The following is a 25,055-nucleotide window of genomic DNA, read 5'->3' as shown; positions in this document are numbered from 1 at the left end:
CGGGCGTGGTCTCGATGGGAAGGGCGAAGCCTCGATGACGGCTTTTGTTCTTGAGTGGGCGCGGCCTCAAGGTGGTGACCTCGAGGTGGGGCGGCCGGGGGCGTGGCCTCGAGCAGAGGGGCGTGGTCGGGTTGGACGAGGGTGGCTATGAGGGGCGTGGTCTTGCGCGAGGGGCGTGCTGTCGTATGACGGCGTGTCCTGGGGGCGTGGTCTGGTGGGGAGGGGGCGGGGTGGCAGCGTCGCGGCCGCCATTGTGAGCCGCCCAGCGGCGGGCGGTGAGCGGCGCGCTTTGGCGGCTCTTCCGCGCCCCTCTTCTGCCCCATCAGATGCGCCATGAAGTCCGTGTTCGTCACCGTGGGTACCACCAGCTTCGACGACCTCATCGCCACCGTCTGCTCCCCGGCGGCGCGGCAGGTCAGGAGGAGGAGGCGGAGAGAGCCCGGCCGCGGGGCGGGAGATGGGGGGGAATGGGGCATTCGGGTGATACCGAAAGTGCCGGCAAATCAGCTCTGAGTCTCGTTTTGGAGCTTTAGAAAGCGAGCATCCGTTATCAGGGCTGGGCAACACGGATCCAGCGATCCCACAAGATCGTGAGACAAGAGCTGGAACAGGATGGATTCCCCACTCACAGGCATATGTATGCGTTTTCCCAGAACTCTTATGCATATTCTGTTACTTTCCGAGAATTAATGTTATTATGAACTTCATAACATTAAGAACTCTTGCTGATGTGGAGCTGGCTTAAGGTCTCTGCCTGACCTTCCTTTTAAGATAGGGAGAAACTCCAAACAGAAGTGTTTACTTCTGTTCGGCACAGATCATACTGAACGCAAGACGCAACTGTGTATGGAAAAGGACTATTTTAATAAACACCTGATAAGTAAAGTGCTATCAGAGAGATGTATTGCCAAACTTTAAAAAAATACAGTTGCTTGGATGAATGTAGCTCTACCTTAGTTTAAATCAAAATATTCCACTTTTTGTAATAGTAACTACTTCTTGTATCAATGGAGGCTGCTGGGGCGATGGTCTGACTGCATTGGCCCAGTGCCGAGGTAGCAGAGCAGTTGCTGGTGTCTCCGCACACCCTGTTCACCATCCCTTCCTCTCCTCCCCACAGGTGCTGCAGAGCCGTGGCTATGGGAAGCTGGTGCTTCAGGTGGGGCGTGGAGCGATGGAACCGACCAGCACCCCAGCGCTGCCTGTGGAAGCGTTCCGCTTCAAGGACTCCCTGGCCGAGGACCTGCGGAGTGCGGACCTGGTTATCAGTCATGCAGGTAGAGCCCCGTCTGTTCTCCCAACGGCTCTCCTACCAGCAGGAGTGAAAGTTTAGGACCCGAGGGAATGGCAAATGTGCTAGGGAGGGTTAGGTTGGACATTAGGAAAACTTTCTTCACCCAGAGGGTGGTGGAGCACTGGAACAGCTCCCCAGGGAAGTAGTGACTGTGCTGAGCCTGACAATATTCCAGAAACATTTAGCCAACACTCTCAGACGCAGCAGGTGAATGTTTGGCATTGTGCAGGGACAGGAGTTGGACTCGCAGGGTGAGGGAGGTGATTCTCCCCCTCTATTCTGCTCTTGTCAGACCCCACATGGAGTACTGTGTCCAGTTCTGGTATCCTCAACATAAGAAGAAAATGGAATTGTTGGAGTGGGCCAGAGGAGGACACAAAGATGATCCAAGGGCTGGAACACCTCCCATACGAGGACAGGCTGAGAGAATTGGGGTTGTTCAGCCTGGAGAAGAGAAGGCTCCAGGGAGACCTTATAGCAGCCTTCCCGGACCTGAAAGGAACCCGCAAGAAAGCTGGGGAGGGACTTCTTGCAAGGGCATGCAGTGATAGGACGAGGGGGAATGGCTTTAAATTGAAAGGGGAAAGATTTAGGTGAGACATTAGGAAGAAATTCTTCATGATGAGGGTTGTGAGGCACTGGCACAGGTTGTTCAGAGAAGTTGTGGCTGCCCCATCCGTGAGGTATTCAAGGCCAGGTTGGATGGGGCCTTGAGCAGCCTGGTCCAGTGGGAGGTGTCCCTGCTCATGGCAGGGGGGTTGGAACTGGATGGACTTCAAGATTCCTTCCAACCCAAACCATTCAATGACCCTTGTGGATCCCTTCCAACTGAGGACATTCTATGGTTCTATGATGAGTCAGCTGGAGGGAGGCTGCTTCTCTACAGAGGGCTGACAGTGAATGTCCAGGTCCGCAGCTGGAGCTGAATGGTTAAATGTTCACTATCAGGAGTCTCCCGTGTCCTGAGAGCAAGTGGGATGAGGTTTCACCTATCACAGCAAAAACTCTCTGTGTGTTTTGTTTCTCCCGTAGGTGCAGGTAGCTGTCTGGAGACTCTAGAAGAAGGAAAACCACTAATAGTAGTAACGAACGAAAAGCTGATGGACAACCATCAGCTTGAACTGGCAAAACAGCTCCACAGAGATGGGCACGTCCTCTGCTGTAGCTGCAGGTATGGAGCTGCTGCGGCTGTCCTGTCTGAGCGGGCAGTGTTTGGCACCATCCTTGGGTGTGTTGTTACAGTATCAAGTGGAACAAGACAATTTACGTCCTTCTCTGTAAAAAGCATCTGTCTGCAAGATAGATTAATATTAGGTGCTAATTTACCAAACTTATAAAGCCTTTTGAACATTACTCCTTTTAAATCTGTTCAATCCGAATGGATTCAGATTGAAAGAAGAGCGATTTAAACCTAATAGTAGTGGTTGAATTTTGAACAGTCAAGTAGCAGCCTAGAGGCACCCAACAGCTTCTGTCTTTCTCTGCTCTTTCTCACTGATTGTTGGATTCTTTTTCCAAGTCTAGAAACACTACAACCTAGACCATCAGTTTGTAACCATGAGCTATAAGGAATAAATTGTTCCTTGCGGGCTCAGGACTCCATTTCATGATTTTGCTCTATGGACTTGCCTTGTAAAGGGCACTAAAGTTGACTGTATAGATGTAGTGACATAATAAAGTTGAAATTATCTGGAGTATTAGGGACAAAGGATAAGAATGGCCTTACTGATATGGATTGGGAGTAACTCAGTATCGTGTTTTAGTAGCCATATGCAAATGCTCAGCTGAAAGTGGAAACAGAGCAAGAACATAAGGTATTTCCTTTCATTACTTTCTCTCTAATGCTCTTAAGTACTTGATTCGGGGGGGATTCCTAAATCAGATGCTGTCTGGTTAGCAACTTTTCAATGCCTCTGTCTTCCAACCAAACTTCCTGAATCCACCACATCCTCTGACAAGGAGTTTCATAGATCTACTGCCTGTCACTTCAGCAATAAAAAACCAAAACAAACCACCAGACAACCCCCCAAAAAAGCAGTGCCAACATAAAATCAGCTCCTCCTGTTTTACTTCATCCTGGCTCCTGTTAGTTTCATTAGCTCTCTTGTTTTGGCCATATCTTACTGTTTTTTTTCCTTAAGATTATTTATGCTTGATTGCGCTCTATAAATAACAGATGACTTCTAAATTGAAGGCAGAGGAAATACAACTCCTATTATTTAGTTTGTGTGTTGTTCCTTTGCCCTGCAAATAGGATTGCTTATATTTCAGAAGAGACTTCTGAAAAAAACTGTCACTCATTTAATATTGGGCAAGTTTCTGTAACTTACTACCTCAGTGCTTCTGACAGCTGAAGGAATTTTTATTTCTTTTTGCTGAATAGTGCCTAGCAGTTGAGCCTTGTTTACTGTCTGATAATAGCAAGTAACAAATCTATTTAACTGGGTTAAGTGGAGAACTATGCCATGTGTTCAAATAGGATGAATTTCCTGGTAAGATTTATGGTGAAGATCTTCAGATCTTGTTCAGTCTCCCAAAGCTGCAACCACAGAAGGTTAAAAAGCTAGAGCTGAGATTGTCTGTGCAAGCTGTGGCAACAGTTGAAGTGAATTCTCAGCAATGCTGCCTGCGAGCCAGTGATGGTTGGGGCCTGCTGGTTTGTGGGGTCTCTTCCTTCTAATACATATCCTTACTTTTGTTTCTGTGCTAAAGAATTATGTATGTATGAAAACAAAGAAAATTTTATGAAGAAAACATTTGCCTTTGGGGTGGATTCTTTTTGCTAATTTTTGGTTTTGGTCTATTTTTACAGCACTCTTGTGGAGACGCTGGAGTCGATGGACTTGTCAACTTTGAAACCTTTTCCTCCTGGACAGCCAGAAAAGTTTGCTTTGTTCTTGGATGAAGTTGTTGGGTTTCGATAAACAGTACAGAGGAATAAATATATCAGAAAAAGACCTTTCTCCTCTGATAGTGAGGCCTTCCATACTTAGGAGACCACCAACTGGGACAAAGCTGCAAAGAAAATGCCTGCAAATATGAACTGATACAAATGGCTTCGTATTTAGCATCAGTTTAAAGTCATGTAGCTTTATGCTTAGAAGAGTACAGTGCTAACAAGTCACTGTCTAGCTTCTTGGACACAGACAGATATTTACCTAACAAAATCTGCACTGAGTTGGTAATTCAGTGAGGAGGAGAAGCTAAATTACTTCTTAACAAGCATGGCATATACACAGTGGTCTCTTGACCATACATGCCTAGTACCAGTGGAAATCAGTTGTCGTAGATATTCCTGTGATGTCCTGCAAAGAAACTGATGCCTTAGCTGTCATTTCATGGGTTTCCAGAAGCACCAAAAAGAGAATTTTAAAAGTGAGAGATTGAAGCCTCTTTATAGAGGAAAGAAAGGGGCATGTGGTGATTCTGGGTGGGGAAAGTCAAAAGCTGCAAGCCTGCTGCCAAAGTGTCCATCAGCTGCCGGGTGTGGGTGATTTATTCCCAAAGTAAAACATGGTGTATAGGAGAGGAATGGAGCTGAAATACAGTCTATCCATTCATACGGTCTTACCTATCATTACTTATTTTGGACTTCTGTAAAGTGCACTGTTTCCCACTTGGTGCTGATTGAATCTCCATATTTAAAGCATTCAAATTATCAACCGTGTTGATGCTACCATCAATTTGTTTTAAGTAAATATTTTTGAAAACAAGGCGGGTTTAAAGTTGAAAATGTTAATGCAGGCTGTTTGTTCTTGGTCTGTGCAGCCTGGAGGAGGCTGAGGGGAGACCTTGTCATGCTCTGCAGTTTCCTCACAAGTGGAGGAGGAGGAGCAGGCGCTCAGCTCTTCTCTCTGGCAACCAATGTCAAGATCCAAGGGAATGGCAGGAAGATGTCCCAGGGGAGGGTTAGGTTGGACATTAGGAAAAGGTTCTTCACCCAAAGGGTGGTGGAGCACTGGTACAGCTTCCCTGGGAAGCAGTCACAGCGCCGAGCCTTACAATATTCCAGAAGCGTTTGGCCAATGCCCTCAGACACACAGGGTGAACATTGGGGTTGTCCCTTGCGGGAATAGGAATTGGGCTCCCTTGGGTGTCCCTTCCAGCTCAGGACATTCTGTGATTGGTCTGTAATACTCCAGAACTGTACAAGTACATAGTTGGTGCTAATTGTCCTTCCTGTGAATACTTCTATGTGTTTGAGGGTTTTTGTTGCTATGGCTTAAAACAAGAACAAGAAACTCCTGACTGGGTGCACGTGATATCCAAGTGTGGTTTTTACCAGCAAGTTTAATTGTCCATAGGGGTGTTATAATCCAATGGAGCACATGGGTGATCCATGGGATAAGTGATGCTGCAAGAGTGATTTTTGCTGATCCCCAAATACTTTATTAGGGACACCACGATGTTATGGCTCTGCAAACATCATTAATAACACTTACAGAGCTGATGTTATCTCAAAGCTAGCAGCTTCTCTCCATCCCAGAGCATGTGGCGATGTCCCAGCAGTTCTGCATAACCACCTAACTGATGCTTCCCCAACTTATCCACACTTGCAAGCACCTCCAGCAAAAAAGCTGGAAGGCTGGAGCACTTCCCATATGTGGACAGGCTGAGGGAGTTGGGCTTGTTCAGCCTGGAGAGGAGAAGGCTCCGAGGAGACCTTATAGCGACCTTCCAGTACCTGAAGGGGCTACAAAAAAGCTGGAGAGGGACTGTTCACAAAGGCTTGTGGTGACAGGATGAGGGGGAACAGGTATAAACTGGAGAGGGGCAGATTTAGACTGGACATGAGGAATTTCTTCACCATGAGGGTGGTGAGGCCCTGGCCCAGGTTCCCAGGGAAGCTGGGATGACTGCCCCATCCCTGGAGGGGTTCAAGTCCACGTTGGATGGGGCTTTGAGCAACTTGATCCCACTGGGAGAGTTGGAACTGGATGGGCTTTAAGGTCCCTTCCAACCCAAACCATCCTACGATTCTATGATTTAACTCCCAGGGAGCCCCTTCTCTGATCTCTTCAGACAAGAATGCCAAGAAATGCATCTACTCTATCAAGATCTACTTTTATTTATAGCACAAATAAACTGAGCTCGTGTATCACAAGAACAGCGACATTTTTTTCCTCTAGATCTTCGCGTCTCTCTCAGGCGATGGAAGCGAGTGGTCCTCGTGCAGCTGCTCCTCGCACGATGCTCGAACCTCCCCGCAAACCTCACCAAGGAGAGCCACGACGTGCAGTACCCGAGGAACGGCGGCGCCCCTCCGCTAACAGCCGGCGCGGGGCTCTGGGGAAGGGGGCTGCAGGGCGACCCCCGGGGGGCAGCGGGGCAGGTGGGGGGGGGGGGCGCACCCCTTAAAATGGCTGCGGCGGGTGCGATAGCGGAGCCGGGGCGGGGCGGGGGCGCAGGTGGGCGCGGCGCCTCATTAGAGCAGCGCCCGCGTGCAGTCCCAGCTCTGCCCTCACTCCGGCCCCCGCGAGCAGCCACAGCTCTGCCTTCATCTCTGCCCTCCCCTCGGCACCCAGCGCAGACCCGGCTCAGCCCCGCGCAGCCCGATCTCTGCCCTCAGCTCAGCCCCCAGGCTCAGCCCCTTTTCTGCCCTGCGAGCAGCCCTCAGCGCAGCCCCCTCTCTGCCCTCAGCTCAGCCCCATCGCTGCCCTCAGCCCCATCGCTGCCCTCAGCCCCACCGCAGCCCCGCGCAGCTCCACCGCAGCCCCCTCTCTGCCCTGGGAGCTGCCCCCTCGGTCCCCTCCCTCCCCCCCCATCGCTGCTTCTCCCGCCGCAGGCGTTCCCTCCCGAGAACGATGCACAAGGGCTGGAAGAAGTACTTCGGGCAGAAGTCCTTCAGCGAGGTGGCCATGGACGAGTATCTGGGCAGCCTCGGGCTGTACCGCAAGATGACGGCCAAGGACGCCTCCTGCCTCTTCCGAGCCGTCTCGGAGCAGGTGGGCGGCGGGGACGCACCGTCCCTACCTCGGGCTGGGACTGGGGGGCTCGGACGGAGCCCTCCCCGCAGCGAGGGGACGGTCAGAGCCCTCCTGCCCCGTTCTCCATCCCATCCTTGGGGAGCTCCTGCCCCCTTTCCTCACCCCCATCCCATCCTTGGGGGGCTCCTGCCCCCTTTCCTCACCCCCATCCGGTCCTTGGGGGGCTCCTGCCCCCTTTCCTCACCCCCATCCGGTCCTTGGGGGGCTCCTGCCCCCTTTCCTCACCCCCATCCGGTCCTTGGGGGGCTCCTGCCCCCTTTCCTCACCCCCATCCCGTCCTTGGGGAGCTCCTGCTGCCTTTCCTCACACCCATCCCATCCTTGTGGGGCTCCTGCCCCCTTTGCTCACCCTTATCCCGTTCTTGGGGGGCTCCTGCCCCGTTTCCTCACCCCCATCCGGTCCTTGGGGAGCTCCTGCCGCCCTTCCTCACCCCCATCCCGTCCTTGGGGAGCTCCTGCCCCCTTTCCTCCCCCATCCCATCCTTGCAGGGCTCCTGCCGCCTTACCCCCTCCGCAATCCCATCCTTGGGGGGCTCCTTCCCCCTTACCCCCTCCGCAATCCCATCCTTGGGGGGCTCCTTCCCCCTTACCCCCTCCGCAATCCCATCCTTGGGGGGCTCCTTCCCCCTTACCCCCTCCGCAATCCCATCCTTGGGGGGCTCCGTCCCCCTTACCCCCTCCGCAATCCCATCCTTGGGGGGCTCCTTCCCCCTTACCCCCTCCGCAATCCCATCCTTGGGGGGCTCCTTCCCCCTTACCCCCTCCGCAATCCCATCCTTGGGGGGCTCCTTCCCCCTTACCCTCTCCACAATCCCATCCTTGGGGGGATCCTTCCCCCTTACTCCCTCCGCAATCCCATCCTTGGGGGGCTTTTGCCCCTTTCCCCCCTCCATCCCATCCTTGAGGGGCTCCTGGCTCCTGCCCCAAGTGGCCTTCTCAGAGCTTTCTCTCCGTATTGTGTTCTGTGACTCATTCTACATTGGGTCAAGTGATTTCATTGTGTCGCTGCGCGGTGCTCTAGCTCTGTAAGCGATGAGTAAAGTTAAATTGTGAATTTTTCTCCTTCATTCTTTTGTAGCCTTTATTATTTTCTTTTTCAGCTGTTTTCATCTCAAATTCATCACATAGAAATCAGAAAAGCTTGCGTCTTGTTCATGAGGCAACACCAGCATAAGTTTGACTCTGTAAGTAGTTGTGTGCGTTAGGCAGCTGTGCACATGTAGTTAGGGAGCAGCATGTGATGCGGTCATGTGCATTCCCACATCAACGTACACACTAAACACCTCCTGGTTTGCCAGGCTTGGTGCATGGAAGAGAAGAGAAATGGTAGGGTGATTTCTTGCTTGCCTTATTTGATTTGCAAGCTCACAAGTTCTTTTTGACTTTATAGTTCTAGGATTGCTGAAATCGAGCAAGTTTCTAATACCCAATTAACCAGTAGGGTGACAGTTATTTCTGTAGTGTATTTTCTGTGGAGCAACCATTGCAGATTTTAGTAGATAGGAAATATGTAGGATTTTGAAGTAAGAAATTAATATTAAAAGATGGTGGGGAAAACTTGCCCGTGGCCAGGGAGGTGGAACCGTATTATCTTTAAGGTGCCTTCCAACCCAAACCTTTCTATGATTCTGTGAAACTCCAGAGTGTGTTTAATCATTGCATAAAGTCACGATTTCGGTTGTTTGGTTTTTTTTTTTTCGGTTGGGTTCATGTGTGGTTTGCGTGGGTGCAGGCGTACGTGGTCTTTTCTGTAGTGTGTGGGTGTTTGGCAGGAGCTCATGTTGTGTGTTTTGGATTTTTTTTTCCCCCTGAAATCACACAAGTGCTTAATCTGCTCTAGAGGAGAGTTGAGCTACTGAGTTTTGCTCAATACTGAGTAATGGTATTTCCACGTTGGTACCTGAAATCATTCCGGTGCTCCAAGGCAGGGAACAGCTGAAGTCATGCCCCAAGTCAGACCACAGCCCTTCAGAACCCCAAAATGATAGTAATTGGCAGACTAGTCCCAAATTTGGTGTCTGTGGCCCCTTTCCCCTGCCGTTCAACAGCTGGTAATGTGTCGTTTAGTGTTTAGGTTTAACTCTGCTTTCCAACTGATTAAGTTTTTATATTTATGTTCTCCTCTTTGTTTTGTTGAAAGTATGTGGAAGGATCATTTGAGAAATACCTTGAGAGACTAGGAGATCCAAAGGTAAGACTGATATAATACTTGTTAAGGGGTTAAAATTTGAGGTGACTAGAACAGGAAAGCAATTGGGTGATAGTTAAAATGTGGTGGTTTGGGGGGTTGTTTTAGAGAGACTCCAATCCTGGGGTCTCATTTGCATAGGTAATACTGTGAGTTTGTTCTGAGTATTCATGTGTATAAACAATATCAGATTTAGTGGGGAATTTGTGTTTGTACAAAGGAGCAATCTATGCAGACCGGACAGTAAAGCTGAGGCCTCTTGTGGGCCTTATTCATAATTGCAGTTCTTATCTAAGAAGGAAAAATAAAAAGATACGAAGGGTACCTCACCTCAAATGTTTATCACATGTTTCAATCCCTTGATTTTTCCTTTACCTCCAGCTTGGAACGCTAGAGTTCAGACTTCTGTTTGTTTAAGCTTACAACAAGAAGTATAGTGAATGTAGTAGTCTCTGAAACAAATGTAGTGTTAGTGGTTTTAATTTTAAAAATGTATCGTGAGTGATGCGTTTAAGAGTTGCTGCCAGAACTAACTCCTTACTCAGCTTGGTAATTGTGGCTGTCCCATGTTGCAAGGTTCTTTTTATTCCCCTGGAAATACTAATGCCTCAACTTTCAAAGCATTGATTGTTTTAAAAAGAAAAAAACTGATTAGTTTTGTTGGGTATTTTAACACTATGGAAAGCAAGAGTAGAGCTCTTGGTTATAAACAGTTCTGCTACCTCATGTAATCTCCTAATCTTGTATAGGAAAGCGCTGGCCAGCTGGAAATGAGTGCCTTATCAATGATGTACAAGTAAGTGTCTCTTTTTTAAGTTTCACTTTGTTTTGGACTTGATGGTGTTTGGGTTCTGTCCCCAGAACTTTTCAGTTGTTTGTTGCTGAGATTTGTTGATATTTGGAAGGTGGTGGGAAATGCTGCCCTAACAGTGTTATTAAACTCTCATGTAACAGGTGCCATTGCAGCCCCTGCCCTCAGTGTGGATTGAGGGAAGGGTCAGTTTCCAGCAATGTTTATTTGTCATCTTTTTGCTAATGTTAAACTCTGAAGTCAAGTGTTACCTTCTAGTGGCTGAAGGATGAAAAAATGGAGGGGGGAGGAAATAAGGTGCCTTGTGGTGGAAACACTGTCTGGTAGCTATAAGTGTGACTAAAACTCATGCAGGTGTTTAAAACTCATGCAGGTGTTCTTGAAAGCTGCGTTAGTGAGGAGCACTTACCTTACTTGATGTGTAAACACTATTTATTTCAGAGGTGAGGTAAGCATGCACAGGTGCTGCTCTGCTCTGCTAAAAATGCTGCTGTCTTGTAGCAAGTGGCCCGGTGCTCTGGTGGTAGAAGGATGAACCTTCCTTCATTTTACAGGCTTGTTCTGTTCCAGGGCTAAAGGAACAAACTGAAGTTTTGTTGAGAGTTAACTAGTTCCTCTGTGAGGCTCCAGTTGTTTCACAGGGTGACTAAATCACTTAGACTGTCTCAATGTTTAAGCACCCTGCCATAAGCATATGGACCTAATCAGTGGTCAAATACAATGGTCTTTCTCAGATAATTTCTTTTCTGTTGGGGTGGGGGATGTTGATGTGTGGTGGCATTCATTCATCGGGAAAAGTATTCCATTTAGTTTTTCTATACTCCAACAGTGGAATCACTAAGTGGATCCCTGCAAACTTCTTCACAACATGGTTCTAATAAAAGTGTGCTCTTTGAAGTCTTTTTTTTCCTCTTCTTACCTAGGCGAGACTTTATTCTGTACCGGTACCCTGGAAAGCCACCCACTTATGCTACGGACAATGGCTTTGAAGACAAGGTGAGGAGAAGTGAGGCAGTTTTCTACCCCTACCTCCAACTCCTAGTTAACCTCCAGTTCTGCTTAGTTGCAAAAGCTTCCCCTTGGAATCAAGCTCTTGTAACTCCAGTGAGCTTGCATACCTGAACAAAACCCCAAAGCTGACTTTAGCTAGTGGGGAAAAAGCATAGTATTTGACAATAGTTCATTCAATTATAGTAGCTTTGCTTCCCATCTGAGGGGAGGGATTGTGTGCTCTTCCCCTGCCGGTCCTTTTTTGTTACTTCACCTCATTATTGGAAAGAGGCTTGATTTTTGGCAGGAAGAGGTAATGACGTAATTCCCAAATATTCTTTTACGTTTCTGAAACTTCTTTGGGTAAAAACGCTTCTCAGTGGGAACTTGACTGATCTGACAAGGTAGAATGAAATACCTGGGTCGAGTTGAGGAGCAGAACAAGATATGTTTATTGTAGTGGCAAAGAGAAGGTGTTTTCTCCCACCCCCAGTATGTCTCTTCCTGAAATCAGATGAGGTGTGCATATTTTCTTCCTAAAAAGAGGGAGTGAATGGGAATGGATTGCTTTATTAAACTGATTCATTTTTGTGGCGTACAAATTGAGCCCACTTAAGAATGGGACGTAATGGAACAGCTTATCTGCACAAAAATTACTGCTAGGCACAAAAATTACTGCTAGGCGCAAAAGGAAGGAAGATGGAGGAATACTCTGTATTAACTCCCATCTGAACCCTCTTGTTTTTCCTGCAGTCATGTAAATGTGCCTACACAATTATGTGGCTAGATCAGGCGTGATGCCAATGAAGGTGCTGTGGTATGGATTTTAGTTTGGGCTATTATATGTACTGGAGTGGCTAATCGCTCTGAAATCTGTACTGCTGCAGCTGTCCTTCGTTGATTAGTGTTACTGTCTGTGTTTACATGCACTTCTTCTATGTAGCTTCCTGTGTAGCTTAATCCAATTCTAAAATGAGCTAACCTTAAAAATTAAGCTGCTTGGGCAAAGTATGTGTTTGTCCTCAAAAGCTTTATCGGCAGAGCTCTTGTTAAGTGTTGGCAGCTGTCTGTCCCTAGATTGCAGGTACAGGTGGCAGCTCTTTCTGGTGTTGCTCATTCTCAGTGTGAGATGAGAGCTTGTGCTGGCAGAAGACAGAGTGCACACTGGATTAAGAGTCTTGGCATCCCAGCTCCTGCTGATTCCCTGGGAAGCATCCTTGCTAGCAGTGTGCTGACAGCTGCCTGAGGGCTTCTGACAACTGCAGCTGGCTGTGGTCATGTGCCAAGATGGAGCTTGATGGTATAAGTTTACTCAGTGTATCAACACATGTTACAGAAAGCATGCATCTTTTCCAAAAGGCAGCATGATATTGCTTATTGAAAACAAAGGTTTTTTTGAGGGCTTATAACTAGATGCTCCTGTCCCTAAGGGAAAGGTGTATTTATTTAATTGCTTGTATTTATTTTACCTCTTGAGCAATTGGTAGTTTTGGAGGTAAGCTGGAAACAAGCTCTTATTTCGTGTTTAATACAGCATTATGTGCAAAATAATCATTTTTCTTTGACTAACTTAGCGACCTTGCATAGGATTCAATTTTAAGCTAATTCTGTAGCTTTTTCAAATTTATATAAAGAATATTTATTATTTTCTTGATGTGAAGTGACTGTAGAATGAAAGAATAACCTAGTCTTGAGCTAGGATATAAACCAGAAAGAGTTAGAGGTTTACATCATTCCAGTCTTAAAGCATTTCTTTTTTTTTCCCTCCTCCCAGATTTTACTGTGTTGTTCCAGCAACGGCCATTATGACTCTGTGTATACAAAACAATTCCAGGAAAATGCTGCCATTTGCCAGGGTAAACCTGAAATAATTTCTCTATGTAGGAGAACTATGTGGTTTCATATGTTTATGGGCAGTGTTTGTTTTGATTTTCAGGGGTGGGGTGGAGAGAGATGGAAACTTGCTTATTGTGTATGAATAGAATAATGTGCGTGTGTGTATATATATATATATATATGTTTAGCGGGGTATTGGACTAAATGACTTCCAGAGGTCCCTTCTTTCCACCTGAATTATTTTATGATCCTATCCTTAATTGAATTTAATGTAGCTAGTGCCTTGTAACAGTAGATAATGCCTGAAGATATGCTTACCTTGAAAATTGCAGCAGTTCTTATGGATCTAGTATCATTCTAATTTGGCTTGAGCTTTGTGTTGGTTTCTTCAGCTGTGTTATATGAGATCCTGTACAAAGATGTGTTTGGCATGGATGAGGAAGAATTAAGGTCTGCAGTTGAGGTGTTTCGAAGTGGATCCAAGAAGAACAGAAACAGTGGCTCTGTAGGATGTGAGGATGGAAACTTTGATTGTCTTCATGAAAAAGTATCCAGAAATCCATCAGAAAAGAGGTAGTAATTTTTGAAAGGACATATGGTTTAAAGGGAAGGAAATAAAAAAAGGAATACCTTATAAAGGACAACTCTTCCAAGTTTCTTTGATTTTTTTTTTTATGGGCTGTTAATTCTTTTGGCTATCTCATGACTCAAACACAAAGCTAAAGTATGTTGTGAAAGAGTGTGCTTTCTTCGGAGCTGAGAAGTGTCACATAACTGAACATTCTCTGCTGCTGGCTGTGTTCTAGTTGTGTGTTACTCTGTAAAATGACAGCTTATTTCTAAGTAAAATTGCTCCTTATATCAGATTTTATTTTTGTGAGAAACTGTTATTACTTTTCTAAGCTTCTATGGCTCTGCAAAGGCAATTGTGTTTTGAGAAAACGAGCTCTGCTTTATTTTCCTGTTTTTCCATTTTTAATGGAATCATACCCCAAACAGACAATTAAATAGTGGCATTATTTGGGTCCGTTGGATCACTCAGGATGAGGGAAGTGAAGAATGTACCTATAGAAACTTTAATATCATGTGTTAAAGTCGCTAGAAAGGCTTGAGGAATGCTTCTGGCCGTTACTGAATGATTGCAGTGAGATTGGTTCCATAGATCTTGTACAGGGTGTCTTGTACTTGGGAGCACAAGAGTTTAATCAATCAGTGGGATCATCTTTATCCTTTCTTAATACAAGCAGCAGTCCTTGTTAGGGGTGGGTGTTGGAACAAGTAAGACTAGGAAAAGGGGATGTGCTGCACTTCATTGCAGCTGTGGCTGGTGTTTAAGGCAAAATCTGCCGCTGGATGGCACCATGGTGCTTTTTCAGATTGCACTAACAGTTAATTTGTATCCTGGCTGGAAGTTCAGCATTTTATCTTTTGTAATCTTATTTTCAATTGCTTAGAGTGGATGACTGGGAAGGCAATGATACTGACAATCCACAGGAAGATAAGTTCAAACAAGGCACTGAAGAAGAAAAGGTTTGTCAGTTAGGGAAGAATCTCTTACGGTGGTTTTCTTTGGTTGTTGCATGATGTTACCTTTGTTAGGGCTAAACCCTCTTTTCTACTTTTTAAAAATAACTTTTGGGGAAGTGGGTGGGTTTTTTTCTTCCATCTCCCTGTCTTTTGGTTTTGCCCTTGAGTTCTATTAAATTGGATAAGCCTTTTTTCTTTCTAAGATTCTCTTGTTCTTCTCTTTCCCTTTTACCCCTAAAGATGGAGCTTAGCAGATGTTTCCTGGTCTGCTGTTTTTTTTTCCCAGAAGTGATTTAAAGCAGTTCATTTCTGTTTAAAACATATTATAAATCACTTTGGAACAGTTCTAGAAAGTCTATAGAAACCTGTTTTCAAATACGATAACGAAAATTCCCAACAACTATTGAAGCCATGGTTTGATTGGTCTGGTTAGCTTCCTTCAGCTCTTTTTGAGGAAAGAACATGCCAAATGTTACTCTTGAGCCTGTTTCTGAACTTTCCAAAGTGTGTTTGACCAGCTTCCGGATGCTTGAATGTGTTTTCATGTTCTTGAGCTTCAGTTTTTAGGCAAATATAGTGGAAGGAAAACTTTTGCCTAATAGTGTGTGTACATCTTAAAATGATCCACAGATGCTGGCAGCATAGAGACTATGCTGAACGCATTAAATGCCCACATTAATGCTCCATTTCAACTCTGCTTTTAGCCTCCAGAAAATCCGTCAAAGATGCCTGTTCCTTATAAAGTGCTAAAGGCACTGGACCCGGCGATCTATCGAAATGTAGAGTTTGATGTTTGGCTGGACATCAGAAAAGGTATCTTTAAAAAGGGAAAAAAAACCCAACTCTTTCCGTTCTAGGCTTAGTGTTAAATTTATGAATCTGAGGCCTGTTGTCACCTCTCTTTACAACTGAAATGTAAAGGATACTGGTTAACCCAGCAGATACTTGTAGGTAGTACATTTTCTTGCTAGAAGCTGGTTTCTTGGCTTAATTTTAAAGTACAAAATACTGGCACCATATAATGATGATAAAGCTGCTAAAAATCTGACCTCTGCTACTTATTCACTGTAGTACAGGAAATACGAGGACTCAAAGCAGAGCGCAGAACTATGTGTTACTGTTCTGTTGTATTGGAAATCACTCAAATTTGAGTTTTCTGTAGTAGCACATATGCAAGGACTTGTGCTTTTTAAAGCACTATTTTGGCTTCAGAGTTGCACGATAATGAAGATCTTGGATTTAGCATTGAGATATGTCAAATGAGATGAGTTTCTTTTGCTTCCAAGCTCTCCTGGGCTTGAAAGTTCTGGAGAGTTTTCATGATCTTCAAGGATTGGAATAGGCTGCTGCTTTTTGGCACTCACCATGACTGGTCTGTAAAACAGGAAGTTACCAAGAAAGATAAGTTTTGAAGTGGTGTTTGATGTCTGACCCAAAGTGCTTTGCATACTGGAGAATTCCAGCGTTTTACAACTGCATAAGCAATAATGAGGGCCATTAAAATTCTTGGAACAGATTGTAGTAACTAATTATCTACATAGAGTACTGATGTGCAGAAAACCCAGGCAAGGAATGTAGAAAAATCTACTGAAATCTAGCAGAAAAGAGACTTTAGGCAACGTTACTTTTTCTCTGGATAGCATCTCATTTTTGCCAAATGCCACCTGCACTCTGGCAAGACAAGATATATCTGACATTCTTAATACCAGGATTGGTGTTAAATGCAAGATTAACTCAATACTATCACAGAAGATGCTGTAGTATTGAGGTAGTGCTGCTGCTTGCTGTGTTACCTGGATAGTATTGATCTCCCATGACTTCTTCTGGTTATGGTCTGTTATAAGAATACCTAAAGCTTCACCATTTTTCTGGGGGATGTTCAGGTACCTGTAGGAAATATTTGATTCAGTTGGTCTTTGATTTGTAGTTGGATGCTGTCATGAACTGCTTGTAGGATAAGTGAAGAAAAAAAAAGTAGCTTAAAGGCTTTTTCCTTTTATTTATTTATTCATTTATTTTTAGAGCTTCAAAAAACTGACTACATGGTGTTTGCTGGGAGACAGTACTATTTAGGAGACAAGTGTCAGGTTGGTACTCAAAGGAGACTCAGTTATGATAAACTATTAAAACTGCTTTAAGTGGAGTGTGGTAAGCCATAAATTCATTTGACATCATAGAATTTTCTGAGGCTTTTCTCATTCTCTTCCTTGTAGTTATTAATCTTTCTTTTTTAAACGTGGGGTAGTGCGAAGGAAAAACTGCTTGGAAATTCAATGTGAACCAGTGATTTACATACTTTGAGTGTGGAAGTTCCAGACTAAGAGCTCAAAATGCACATGGTGTGCATTTGACATAGTTGTCTATTGTCAGTGACAACTATTGCGTCAGCAACAAGTCTGGACGCTCGTCCGCTTCTCAACAGTAAAGTAGCAAATATTCTCATAAAACAGAAAGGGAAGAACTAAAAGGATGAGTATTATTAGGAAGAGCTGCTAAAAGGAAGGTCAACTTTCTTTGTATTCCACTGTTGTATGTAGTGAGGGCTTTTTTTCAATCATTGCTTGAGGTAGTGCTGATGACTCACTCAGTGACTTGTTTCTAGGTGAGCAGAGCTTTCCTTTCCAGTTTCCTGATTTATCTTCTGTTCTCCTGAAGTTATTGAATAGCGGTCTTCCCTGGTACTTATCTGCTTGGCATAGCATATAAAAATAAGTTAGAAAGCAGGTGTCCTCTTGCCTCTCAGTCACTCACAAGACTGATTTTTTTTGTTGTTGTTGTTATTTTTTTCCTCCTCTTTCCTGAAGTTAGTTCAGCGTGTTCTATTTTGTCTATTTTGAAGAGTATTTGAGACTCCTGGGCTAACTTGGTAACATAGAATCAGTTAGGCAAAGCCTTTGCTATTAGTGGTTTGTAGACAATATTCTGAATCCCCAATACAGTTTGGCTTTTTTAGAGCTTTCCTTCTTCTCCCTTCAGGTACGTCTGGAGGCTGGAGGTAAGTATTACAATGCTCATATCCAGGAAGTCGGACAGGATGGCAACGCGTTGACTGTATTCGTTGAGGAGCTGGCAGAAAAGTAAGCAATCTGATGATGACTGTTTGAACTCTTTCTGGTTGAGTTTGTGTATTGACAGATGCTTAAAATAGGATTGTTAAGGTACTTTGAAGAGAAAAGTGAACTTAGGCTTTTAAATATGACACGAGGCTTTGCTTCCTTGTTGGCTATTGCTCTTCAAATAGAATGTGCAGGAAGCTCTCTCTTGGATTTCTAATGTCTGAAATCATTATTGCAATGCTTTCTGTGAAATCCTGCTGCTTGTTCTTCTCTGCAATGTAAAGGGATCGCTGCAGTTTGGGCTTAATTCATGGGTAGCAAACTCCCTGTGTTATTGTTTTTCTCTGGAGTTTTTAATATTGTACCCAAACAACTTAAATGGTTGGCGCTTCTGGTAGGTCTAATCACTTTCTTCGCCTTGCTGTTCAAAGCATTCACTCTTCTCAAAACCTAGAATTCACCTTGATGTCATGTTGCAAAAATTCTGTGTTGTCAGACACTTTCAGGTATACCTCTGAAGGCAAACAGATGCAGGGGAAGACTTGACCTAGGAAGTCAGTAGTGTTGAGACTGAATACTAGCTTGCCGTTTTAATAAACAAGTAACAGTCTTGTGGTTGGTGGTGGAGAAACAGATTTTTTTTTTATTCATTTCCACAAACTCTCTACACTGAGTTTTTTTCTGTTTTCTTCTGTCTTAGTGTTGCTTCAGTTTATGTTGTTGTGCAGTTAGGCACAGTGTATCTTTGTGGCACTTCTAACATCGATGTTCTTCCTGTAGGCATACAGTTCCTTTGGCAAACTTAAAACCGCTGACACAAGTGGCGCCTGTCCTTGCTTGGAGTATGACTCCCAGCCGAAAAGGAGGAACCTATCAGAAAATAATGGGTGGATATTTCTCAGGAATAGGTTTGTACAAGGTTTCCACAGCATCTCTTTTCCTTGAGGCTGGATGGGAGAGAGTCATGACAGTTTTTAGCAGTAACAGTCTTTGGATGTTGGAAGTGGCTTAATTGAGCCTGTGATATAAACATTGTTCACTGCAGGGGATTGATGTCAAGTGATCCTTCAGACAGAGGGATGAATTGGAAAATCCATTGAAAATACATAGCAAAGCTGGTGTTGCTCTAAATTACTAAGAAATTTGCTGCTTGAAAACCACGTATGAAGACTGGGTCTGTTAACCAAAAAGCTTGTCTGATTTGGTCTTGCTAGAAGTGCATGGATGGACTAGGGCTTTGCAGCCAATTAAATATGGACTGTATTTGTTTAGTTTTGTTTAATCAGAGGACTGGAGCACCTCCTAAACGAGGACAGACTGAGAGAGCTGGGGTTGTTTAGCCTGGAGAGAGGAGTATGAGGATTCGGGGAGACCTTATAGCAGCCTTCCAGGACTTAAAGGGCCTTATAGGAAAGCTGGAAAAGGGGCTCTTGATCAAGGAGTGTAGGAACAGGATAAGGGGGAATGATTTGAAGCTGAAAGAGGGGAGGTTGAAAGGAGATCTCAGGAAGAACTGTTTTCCTGGGGGGGTGTTGAGGCACTGGCACAGGTTGCCCAGGGAAGCTGTGAATGCCCCATCCCTGGAGGTGTTCAAGGCCAAGCTGGATGGGGCGCCTGATCAGTGGGAGGTGTCCCTGCCTGTGGCAGGCAGGCCGGAACTGAATGATCTTTAAGGTCCCTTCCAACTCAAACCATTGTATGATTCTACAATAATTTGCAGAAATATTTTTAGTAAATAAATGCAGCCCTCATTTGGAGATTTTAACACAGAATACTGCTTTGATCAGCTGAAGTTAGGAAGATATTCATGTGTGAGATGCTTGTTTTCTGCTCATAATTTAGAGTGCCTGCTTGGGCCTTCAAATAAGGGTATGAAGTTTGCATACCCAAAATGCATTTTTTTTCTGGGGTGGGCCATTGGCTCTTCGTTTTCTGTGTGTCCAAATATTGACTATTCTCAAATGATAAAGAGAACGTAGCTCTGGAGTTGAGTGTTTTAAGGTGTAAATCTATCTTTTCTGTCCTCAACTGGAACTGCAGAAATGGATGTGAAGGCACGGAAGAGAATGCTTAAGAAAGTTCGTGGAAAGGAAGCTTTTATGACTGTGGCATATAGCAGGGGTCAACCCGTTCTTCCACCCCGGCTACAGCACCATGTTCCTTCAGGGCGCTCTCTTCCAGTTCACTGCTCGCAGGGTGGTGGACACATGGCACCTTATGAACCCTATCATCCTCAGAATCCTCCTCAGAGACATAGCCGTGGATTTGGGATGCAAAGGTATGAAGCCTTGGAAACCTGTCTGAGATCACAGTACTCATTTTCTGTTTGTTCTTGCTGCAGACTAGTTGGGAAAGAGTTTGTACTATTTAATGGGTAAAACTACAAATTAATTCCGTCTGAGAGGCACTTCCTGGTAATTGCACCTTTTACCCTTTAAACTTAGGGGATCTGACCGATTTATAAACAGGCACAACATGGTTGGCCCTCAAATAGCATTCTACCCCAGTCCAAGAAAGAGATGTTATCAGAGCTATGGCAATTTCTCCTGCAGGTCCTGGTAAGTGAACATAAGCATGGTTCTAAAAGAGTTGGGGAGAACGGTGGTACGTGGAGGGCTGAGTTGTCTTTTAATGGCACAGTGTGCAACACTGGGTTTGTTGTGCCTTTCCGAAAAGAACAGAGATAAAATTGAGCGGCAAAACCAACGTGAAACTCCAGATAGTAGTGATTCTTAACTCCTTTTTTTGTTTTTAAAGCTCATACAGTCGCAGCCGCCGTCAGATGCAGTATGTGAATAAGGAATGTCAGTATGGGTTTGTGCCAGGGAATGGAATGGAGCCTCAAGGACCAGAAGAAACTATAACTTTCTATGAAATTGAAGGAGAGGATGACAATGCTTTTCCTGCTTTACCGGTAAGTTATGGGCAAGGGGTATGTTAAAACCCCTCAGAGAGGTGAAGGGAGGAAAGCTTTACAAATGCAAGGCGCTGCTTTTCCTAAATATACTCTAGCTCTCTTTCCTCCCCCCACCTTGGAATAAGGTTTAGCAGTGAATGTGTTTTTGACAAGGGAAGACTGAATTAAGTCTAGAACCTGTAAAACCTGCCTAAAAGCTCTTTTTTTTTTTTTTAAATGTTCTCCTTTCTTTGGCAGCACTTGTTTTCTTTTTTATGTAGTTTCATAGAAGTAGGGTTACATTTCTCCTTTCTATTGCAGTTTGGAAACAAAACCAAAAAAAAATCCATTCCTACTGTCGATTTCTTGTCTAGCTATAAATATTGTGGGAGAAAGCTTTTCACTTGTTTGCCACACTGTAATTTATCATTGGTGTAACCAGATTCAGAAACTATATAGTGCCAGCCTGGATTGTTTTCGTATGAATTTATAGTTGTGATGTTTTGAGCTAGCATCTTGTCCCTGAAACAGTTTTTCTGCTACAGGAACAGGAGAAGATTCCAAATGTAGACTTCTTTTAAAAGTCTATCAGGTTGTAGATAAAGAGGCACAGCATATTCTTTAAGTATTTTCTTTCATTTGTAGTCTAAGCCTAGTACAAAGCTGGATGTTCTACAAAACATCAATTGATATTTAGATATGTGAATAGGAAAGCAGATCGTTTTTAAAAAAAACCCTGGTAGATTTGAATTTTTCTAGTGTTGAAGCAGTGAACTTTAGAAATGTTAGGCTTTTATTGAAAAGTGAGAGAGGGAATCTGCTCAGGGCTGTTTCAGTAGCAGCTATTTTTTAATTTATCGTGATGTGCTCGATTTGTAACCTCTGCTTTGATTTTTCTTCCAAAAGTGTCAAGGAATAAGGACAGATTATCCTGCAATTTTTTTTTTCCCGACATGAAATCAATATAGCTTACTAGCTTTTCCTCCCTGTTGCTAGACTGTATACCTGCAGCTGCTAATGAATAGTTTTTCATGTTCATACAGTGACTTTGTTATTGTCAATTGCAAAGCCTTTTCTCTGTCTCTTCCTTGTCTTGTTTAGTAAAGGAATGTATCATTTCCTGGGGAAAGATGAATGTCACTGAAAACTCTGCCATCCTACTAGAGGCCTGGTGGGAGAATCTTCTGACTTACCACCTCTGCTTCAACCTTGGAAATCTTAGAAGCCTCTCTGAGCACTCTGTCGATCTCATAGTCACCATGTCTTCTGAGGAGAATTTTGAGTGTCACCTTAGCCGTCACAAAAGAGTGAATCATCTTCTTAGGATTGAGATGCCGAGTACATATTCCTCCTTCAGAGAAGTCTATATTTTGAATTGTGATGCAGCTAAGGACTGATTTGAATGCAAAAAACAAAGGACATGCAAAGTGTACTTAAAGGAAGCTTTGATGGGTAGTGCTCTCTGAAAGAGTCAGGCTTGCATGTGTGGGTCAAGTTAGCGCAGACAGTGGTGTCTATGCCAGAAGCCATCTGTGGGCTGCTAATTATGACTAACGATAACCTTCTTCCATGATAATTGGAGTATTTGGATGAACTGATCTGCTGTTGATGTGGTGGGAATGCTCCAGGATGAGGAATGCAGGTGTATATGTTGAGGGTAGCAGTCTTGGCTGTTGTCTGGGGTCTGCTCCCTCCTTTTCAGCTTTGTTTGATCTTGAGATAAAGCTGCCTCAGTTCTGAAAGGGAGAAGCTTGATTTCAGAGGACAGTGGTAGGCCTTCAAAAATGAATTGCTGTAAGTAGGCTAGATGGCACAAAAGGTGAAGGAAAGAAACATGTTCACAATTGTTTTGCTGCAATCAATGTGCATAGGAATGGACATACAAACAGTAATTTTGCTATGTTTTGCTTGCAGCAAGCTTGGTCTGCCAGCCTGTTTCTACTTTGTGTATACGGAACATGGAAAGGCTTTAAACTATTTCTAAATGCATGCCTCTAACTTTGATTTTTAGAGCCAGGGTAGCCCTGCTCCTATTGTTCATGGTCCAGCAGGATTTTGGGTAGCAAGGAGAGGCCCAAACTCTGTTTCACCTAACAAGCAGACCCTGAATTCCTCAGAGGAGGAAGAAGAAACAAGTGAAAATGGTGAGTTCTTAAAGGTTTAATGGGTGCATAGACAGGTTTAGATGATTTTCTGTGTGCTTTTGATTGTCGAAGTACATTTCTTGCATCTCCTAAATATTTTCTTATTGTGAGCTCTGAACATGTGTATGAGTGTGTCGTTTTTCTTTGTTTTCTGATAGAAATGTGTCACTTCTGTTTAAGGTGGTTAAGCTATTACCCTTGTGATTGTATAGGTCTGTAGCAAGCCAAGCTGCTGCCTGAAAATGCATGATGTAAATTTGGCAATGGCAACCTTGATATACTCATTTTGTTATTTCACCAAGTATCCCAAGTGTTTCTCTGCCCAAAACAAGATGATGCTGAAAGCAGCTCATTAACAGATGGACTGAAATGTGATAGCAGTAACTTTCAATTTTAAGCTTTTTTTTTTTTTCCTGAATCAAAGCTTCCTGTTCTCTCCCTTGTAGGAAAATTTCATGAAGAATATATCTATTCATCTCCAGGTAACTAAAACTTTAAAGAAAAAAGTCTTTACTGATAGAACGCTTGGTGAGTGTGATGCACGCTTTTTATAAGTTTCTGAAGGATTAGATTTAGTGCTAGGTTTTTTTCAATTAATTTTGTATATGCCCTCCAGATACCGACTGTGAAAGTGCAACAGTATTTAGTTCAGCAGAACCCACAGGAAACTTGGTAAGCTTTTAGTCACTGTCTGTTCGGATGAGGAATCCTCAGAGTGTGTGCCGTTTTTCATAGAAACTGTCCTTGGATGTAGACTAACATACTAAGTCAGATAATTCTTTAGGAAGAAGGGGATGATGGTGTCATTTATATAGTCACTCTCGTTTTCTTCCCTAGACGGTGAAGGTTTTATTCAAGTCTGTGAGTACAGCCTGAATTATACTAGATGCATTAATGATTTTCCATCTTCCCCTCTGCAGAGAGAATGCATGTGTTTGCATTGCTTACTTTTGGTTTTTTTCTGCTCCAGACAGCAGTTGCTTCTTTGTGCTACCCTTCAAGTCCTATTCCAGTTAGTCTTATTCCTCCTCTGTGGGACTGGAGAGATCTCACTTCAGATAGAACTGACTTTGGAATTATATTTTTTTTTTTTTTTCAAATCTGAAACTACATCTTTAGTCACCTACTGGTCTACAGTGGCTGTGAAAGCCAGTCCTGTGCATGTCAGACTAAAACTGCTTTTACTTGAGTTTCAAAAGATTGTTTGTGTTTGTGTATAGTCCATAAATACAAAAATTTAGGGATGTGCCTTGTGACTTCTTCGCCTCTTAAATGGAAGGTATTTTCCTTTGGAATCCCCTCAGGAAGAAGGGCCAGTGTCTGAGTCGCCTCAAGATGGAGTGACTTCCTACAGCTATCCCCAGAAGGTAGTACCTCATACTTCATTGTGGTAGCCCTGTGGAGAAGTGATGGTTCTGCTAGGTTACTGTCAGTTTGTGGGGTCCCTGTATGGCATCTTACAGTAAAGAATACAATTCTCTGTAAATATAAGCAAACCAGAAGGGTAAGAAGAGGCATTGCAGGTGTCTGCAAGTCTAAACTAGTACTTTCAAGCCAATTTTTAGAGAACTTGGATAGCTAGCTGTCTTTACAGCTAGGGCCTCCAAAATGCATTTATGTGAAGTGATAGTTTTTGTGCTCTGTGATGTTTCCATACTCTTTGTCAAAAGCCAGTTGTAGAGGCAGTCTACTGAATACTGATTCTTTTCCAGGGGCTGGTGGACTCTGCAGCAATCTCATCCTCAACGGGTGTTTATGCTGCTCCAGCTGCAGGCTTCCTCTCAAATTCTGCCTCCGCTCCAGCCAGCGTTACAACGGCAGTTGCCCCAAGAACGGCAGTTCAGCCAGTCGTAGTCTCTCCCCTTTTGGGAGGGAGGCCAGGTAGAGTGTACATAGTATTGCTACAAACTTGGATGTCTTAGTTTTTTATTTCATCTCCGTTTTTTTGGGTTTTTTCTTACCTATCCAAGACCAATGTTAGATGGATCTTTTAAAAAAAAAAAAAAATAGAATTTAATTTGACTTCAAATGACTTAGTAATTATAGCTTCACTTCTGACTTCTTGTTTTCGATTTTGAAGGGGACAGTTGCCCGTGAATTTGCACGCAAGGTGGAGGTCTCTGCTTTGGGTTCTTTCCTCACTACCTTTAGCCATCAATGCCAAGTGTTTTGCTAGAAAGTTCTTTTCAGGTGGCAGAAGTTCATGGCAGTGCTCTTCTGCACTTATCTCCTACAGTTAGCTTTCCTCTTGAGTTGAGATATTGTTCCTGAGGCTTTACTATCCCCTCTAAAAGAGCCACTGGCTGTAATGGTTCAGGATCCGCCTT

The 25,055-nt window shown here is 44.0% G+C and overlaps 1 protein-coding gene across 1 annotated transcript in view; it reads left to right on the top strand.

Annotated features, from left to right (window-relative positions):
* Positions 1 to 211: 211 nt before the first annotated feature.
* ALG13 (ALG13 UDP-N-acetylglucosaminyltransferase subunit) overlaps positions 212 to 25,055 on the top strand; it is a 33,969-nt gene continuing 9,125 nt past the window's right edge. The window contains exons 1-24 of the mRNA XM_054075847.1: positions 212 to 414; positions 1,121 to 1,277; positions 2,327 to 2,465; positions 4,107 to 4,208; positions 7,080 to 7,239; positions 8,381 to 8,464; positions 9,421 to 9,471; positions 10,218 to 10,264; positions 11,203 to 11,275; positions 13,044 to 13,125; positions 13,498 to 13,678; positions 14,560 to 14,635; positions 15,337 to 15,445; positions 16,655 to 16,719; positions 17,609 to 17,709; positions 18,469 to 18,596; positions 19,729 to 19,966; positions 20,133 to 20,246; positions 20,446 to 20,602; positions 22,596 to 22,728; positions 23,175 to 23,210; positions 23,345 to 23,400; positions 24,033 to 24,095; positions 24,441 to 24,609. Of these exons, the coding sequence (XP_053931822.1) occupies positions 334 to 414; positions 1,121 to 1,277; positions 2,327 to 2,465; positions 4,107 to 4,208; positions 7,080 to 7,239; positions 8,381 to 8,464; positions 9,421 to 9,471; positions 10,218 to 10,264; positions 11,203 to 11,275; positions 13,044 to 13,125; positions 13,498 to 13,678; positions 14,560 to 14,635; positions 15,337 to 15,445; positions 16,655 to 16,719; positions 17,609 to 17,709; positions 18,469 to 18,596; positions 19,729 to 19,966; positions 20,133 to 20,246; positions 20,446 to 20,602; positions 22,596 to 22,728; positions 23,175 to 23,210; positions 23,345 to 23,400; positions 24,033 to 24,095; positions 24,441 to 24,609 (2,602 nt within the window). The 5' untranslated portion in view covers positions 212 to 333. The remainder of the gene's footprint in view (positions 415 to 1,120; positions 1,278 to 2,326; positions 2,466 to 4,106; positions 4,209 to 7,079; positions 7,240 to 8,380; positions 8,465 to 9,420; positions 9,472 to 10,217; positions 10,265 to 11,202; positions 11,276 to 13,043; positions 13,126 to 13,497; positions 13,679 to 14,559; positions 14,636 to 15,336; positions 15,446 to 16,654; positions 16,720 to 17,608; positions 17,710 to 18,468; positions 18,597 to 19,728; positions 19,967 to 20,132; positions 20,247 to 20,445; positions 20,603 to 22,595; positions 22,729 to 23,174; positions 23,211 to 23,344; positions 23,401 to 24,032; positions 24,096 to 24,440; positions 24,610 to 25,055) is intronic.

The sequence above is a fragment of the Cuculus canorus genome, chromosome 10 (assembly GCF_017976375.1).
Source record: "Cuculus canorus isolate bCucCan1 chromosome 10, bCucCan1.pri, whole genome shotgun sequence".
Lineage (NCBI taxonomy): Eukaryota > Metazoa > Chordata > Aves > Cuculiformes > Cuculidae > Cuculus > Cuculus canorus.
This window is presented reverse-complemented; position numbering and strand designations above follow the sequence as displayed.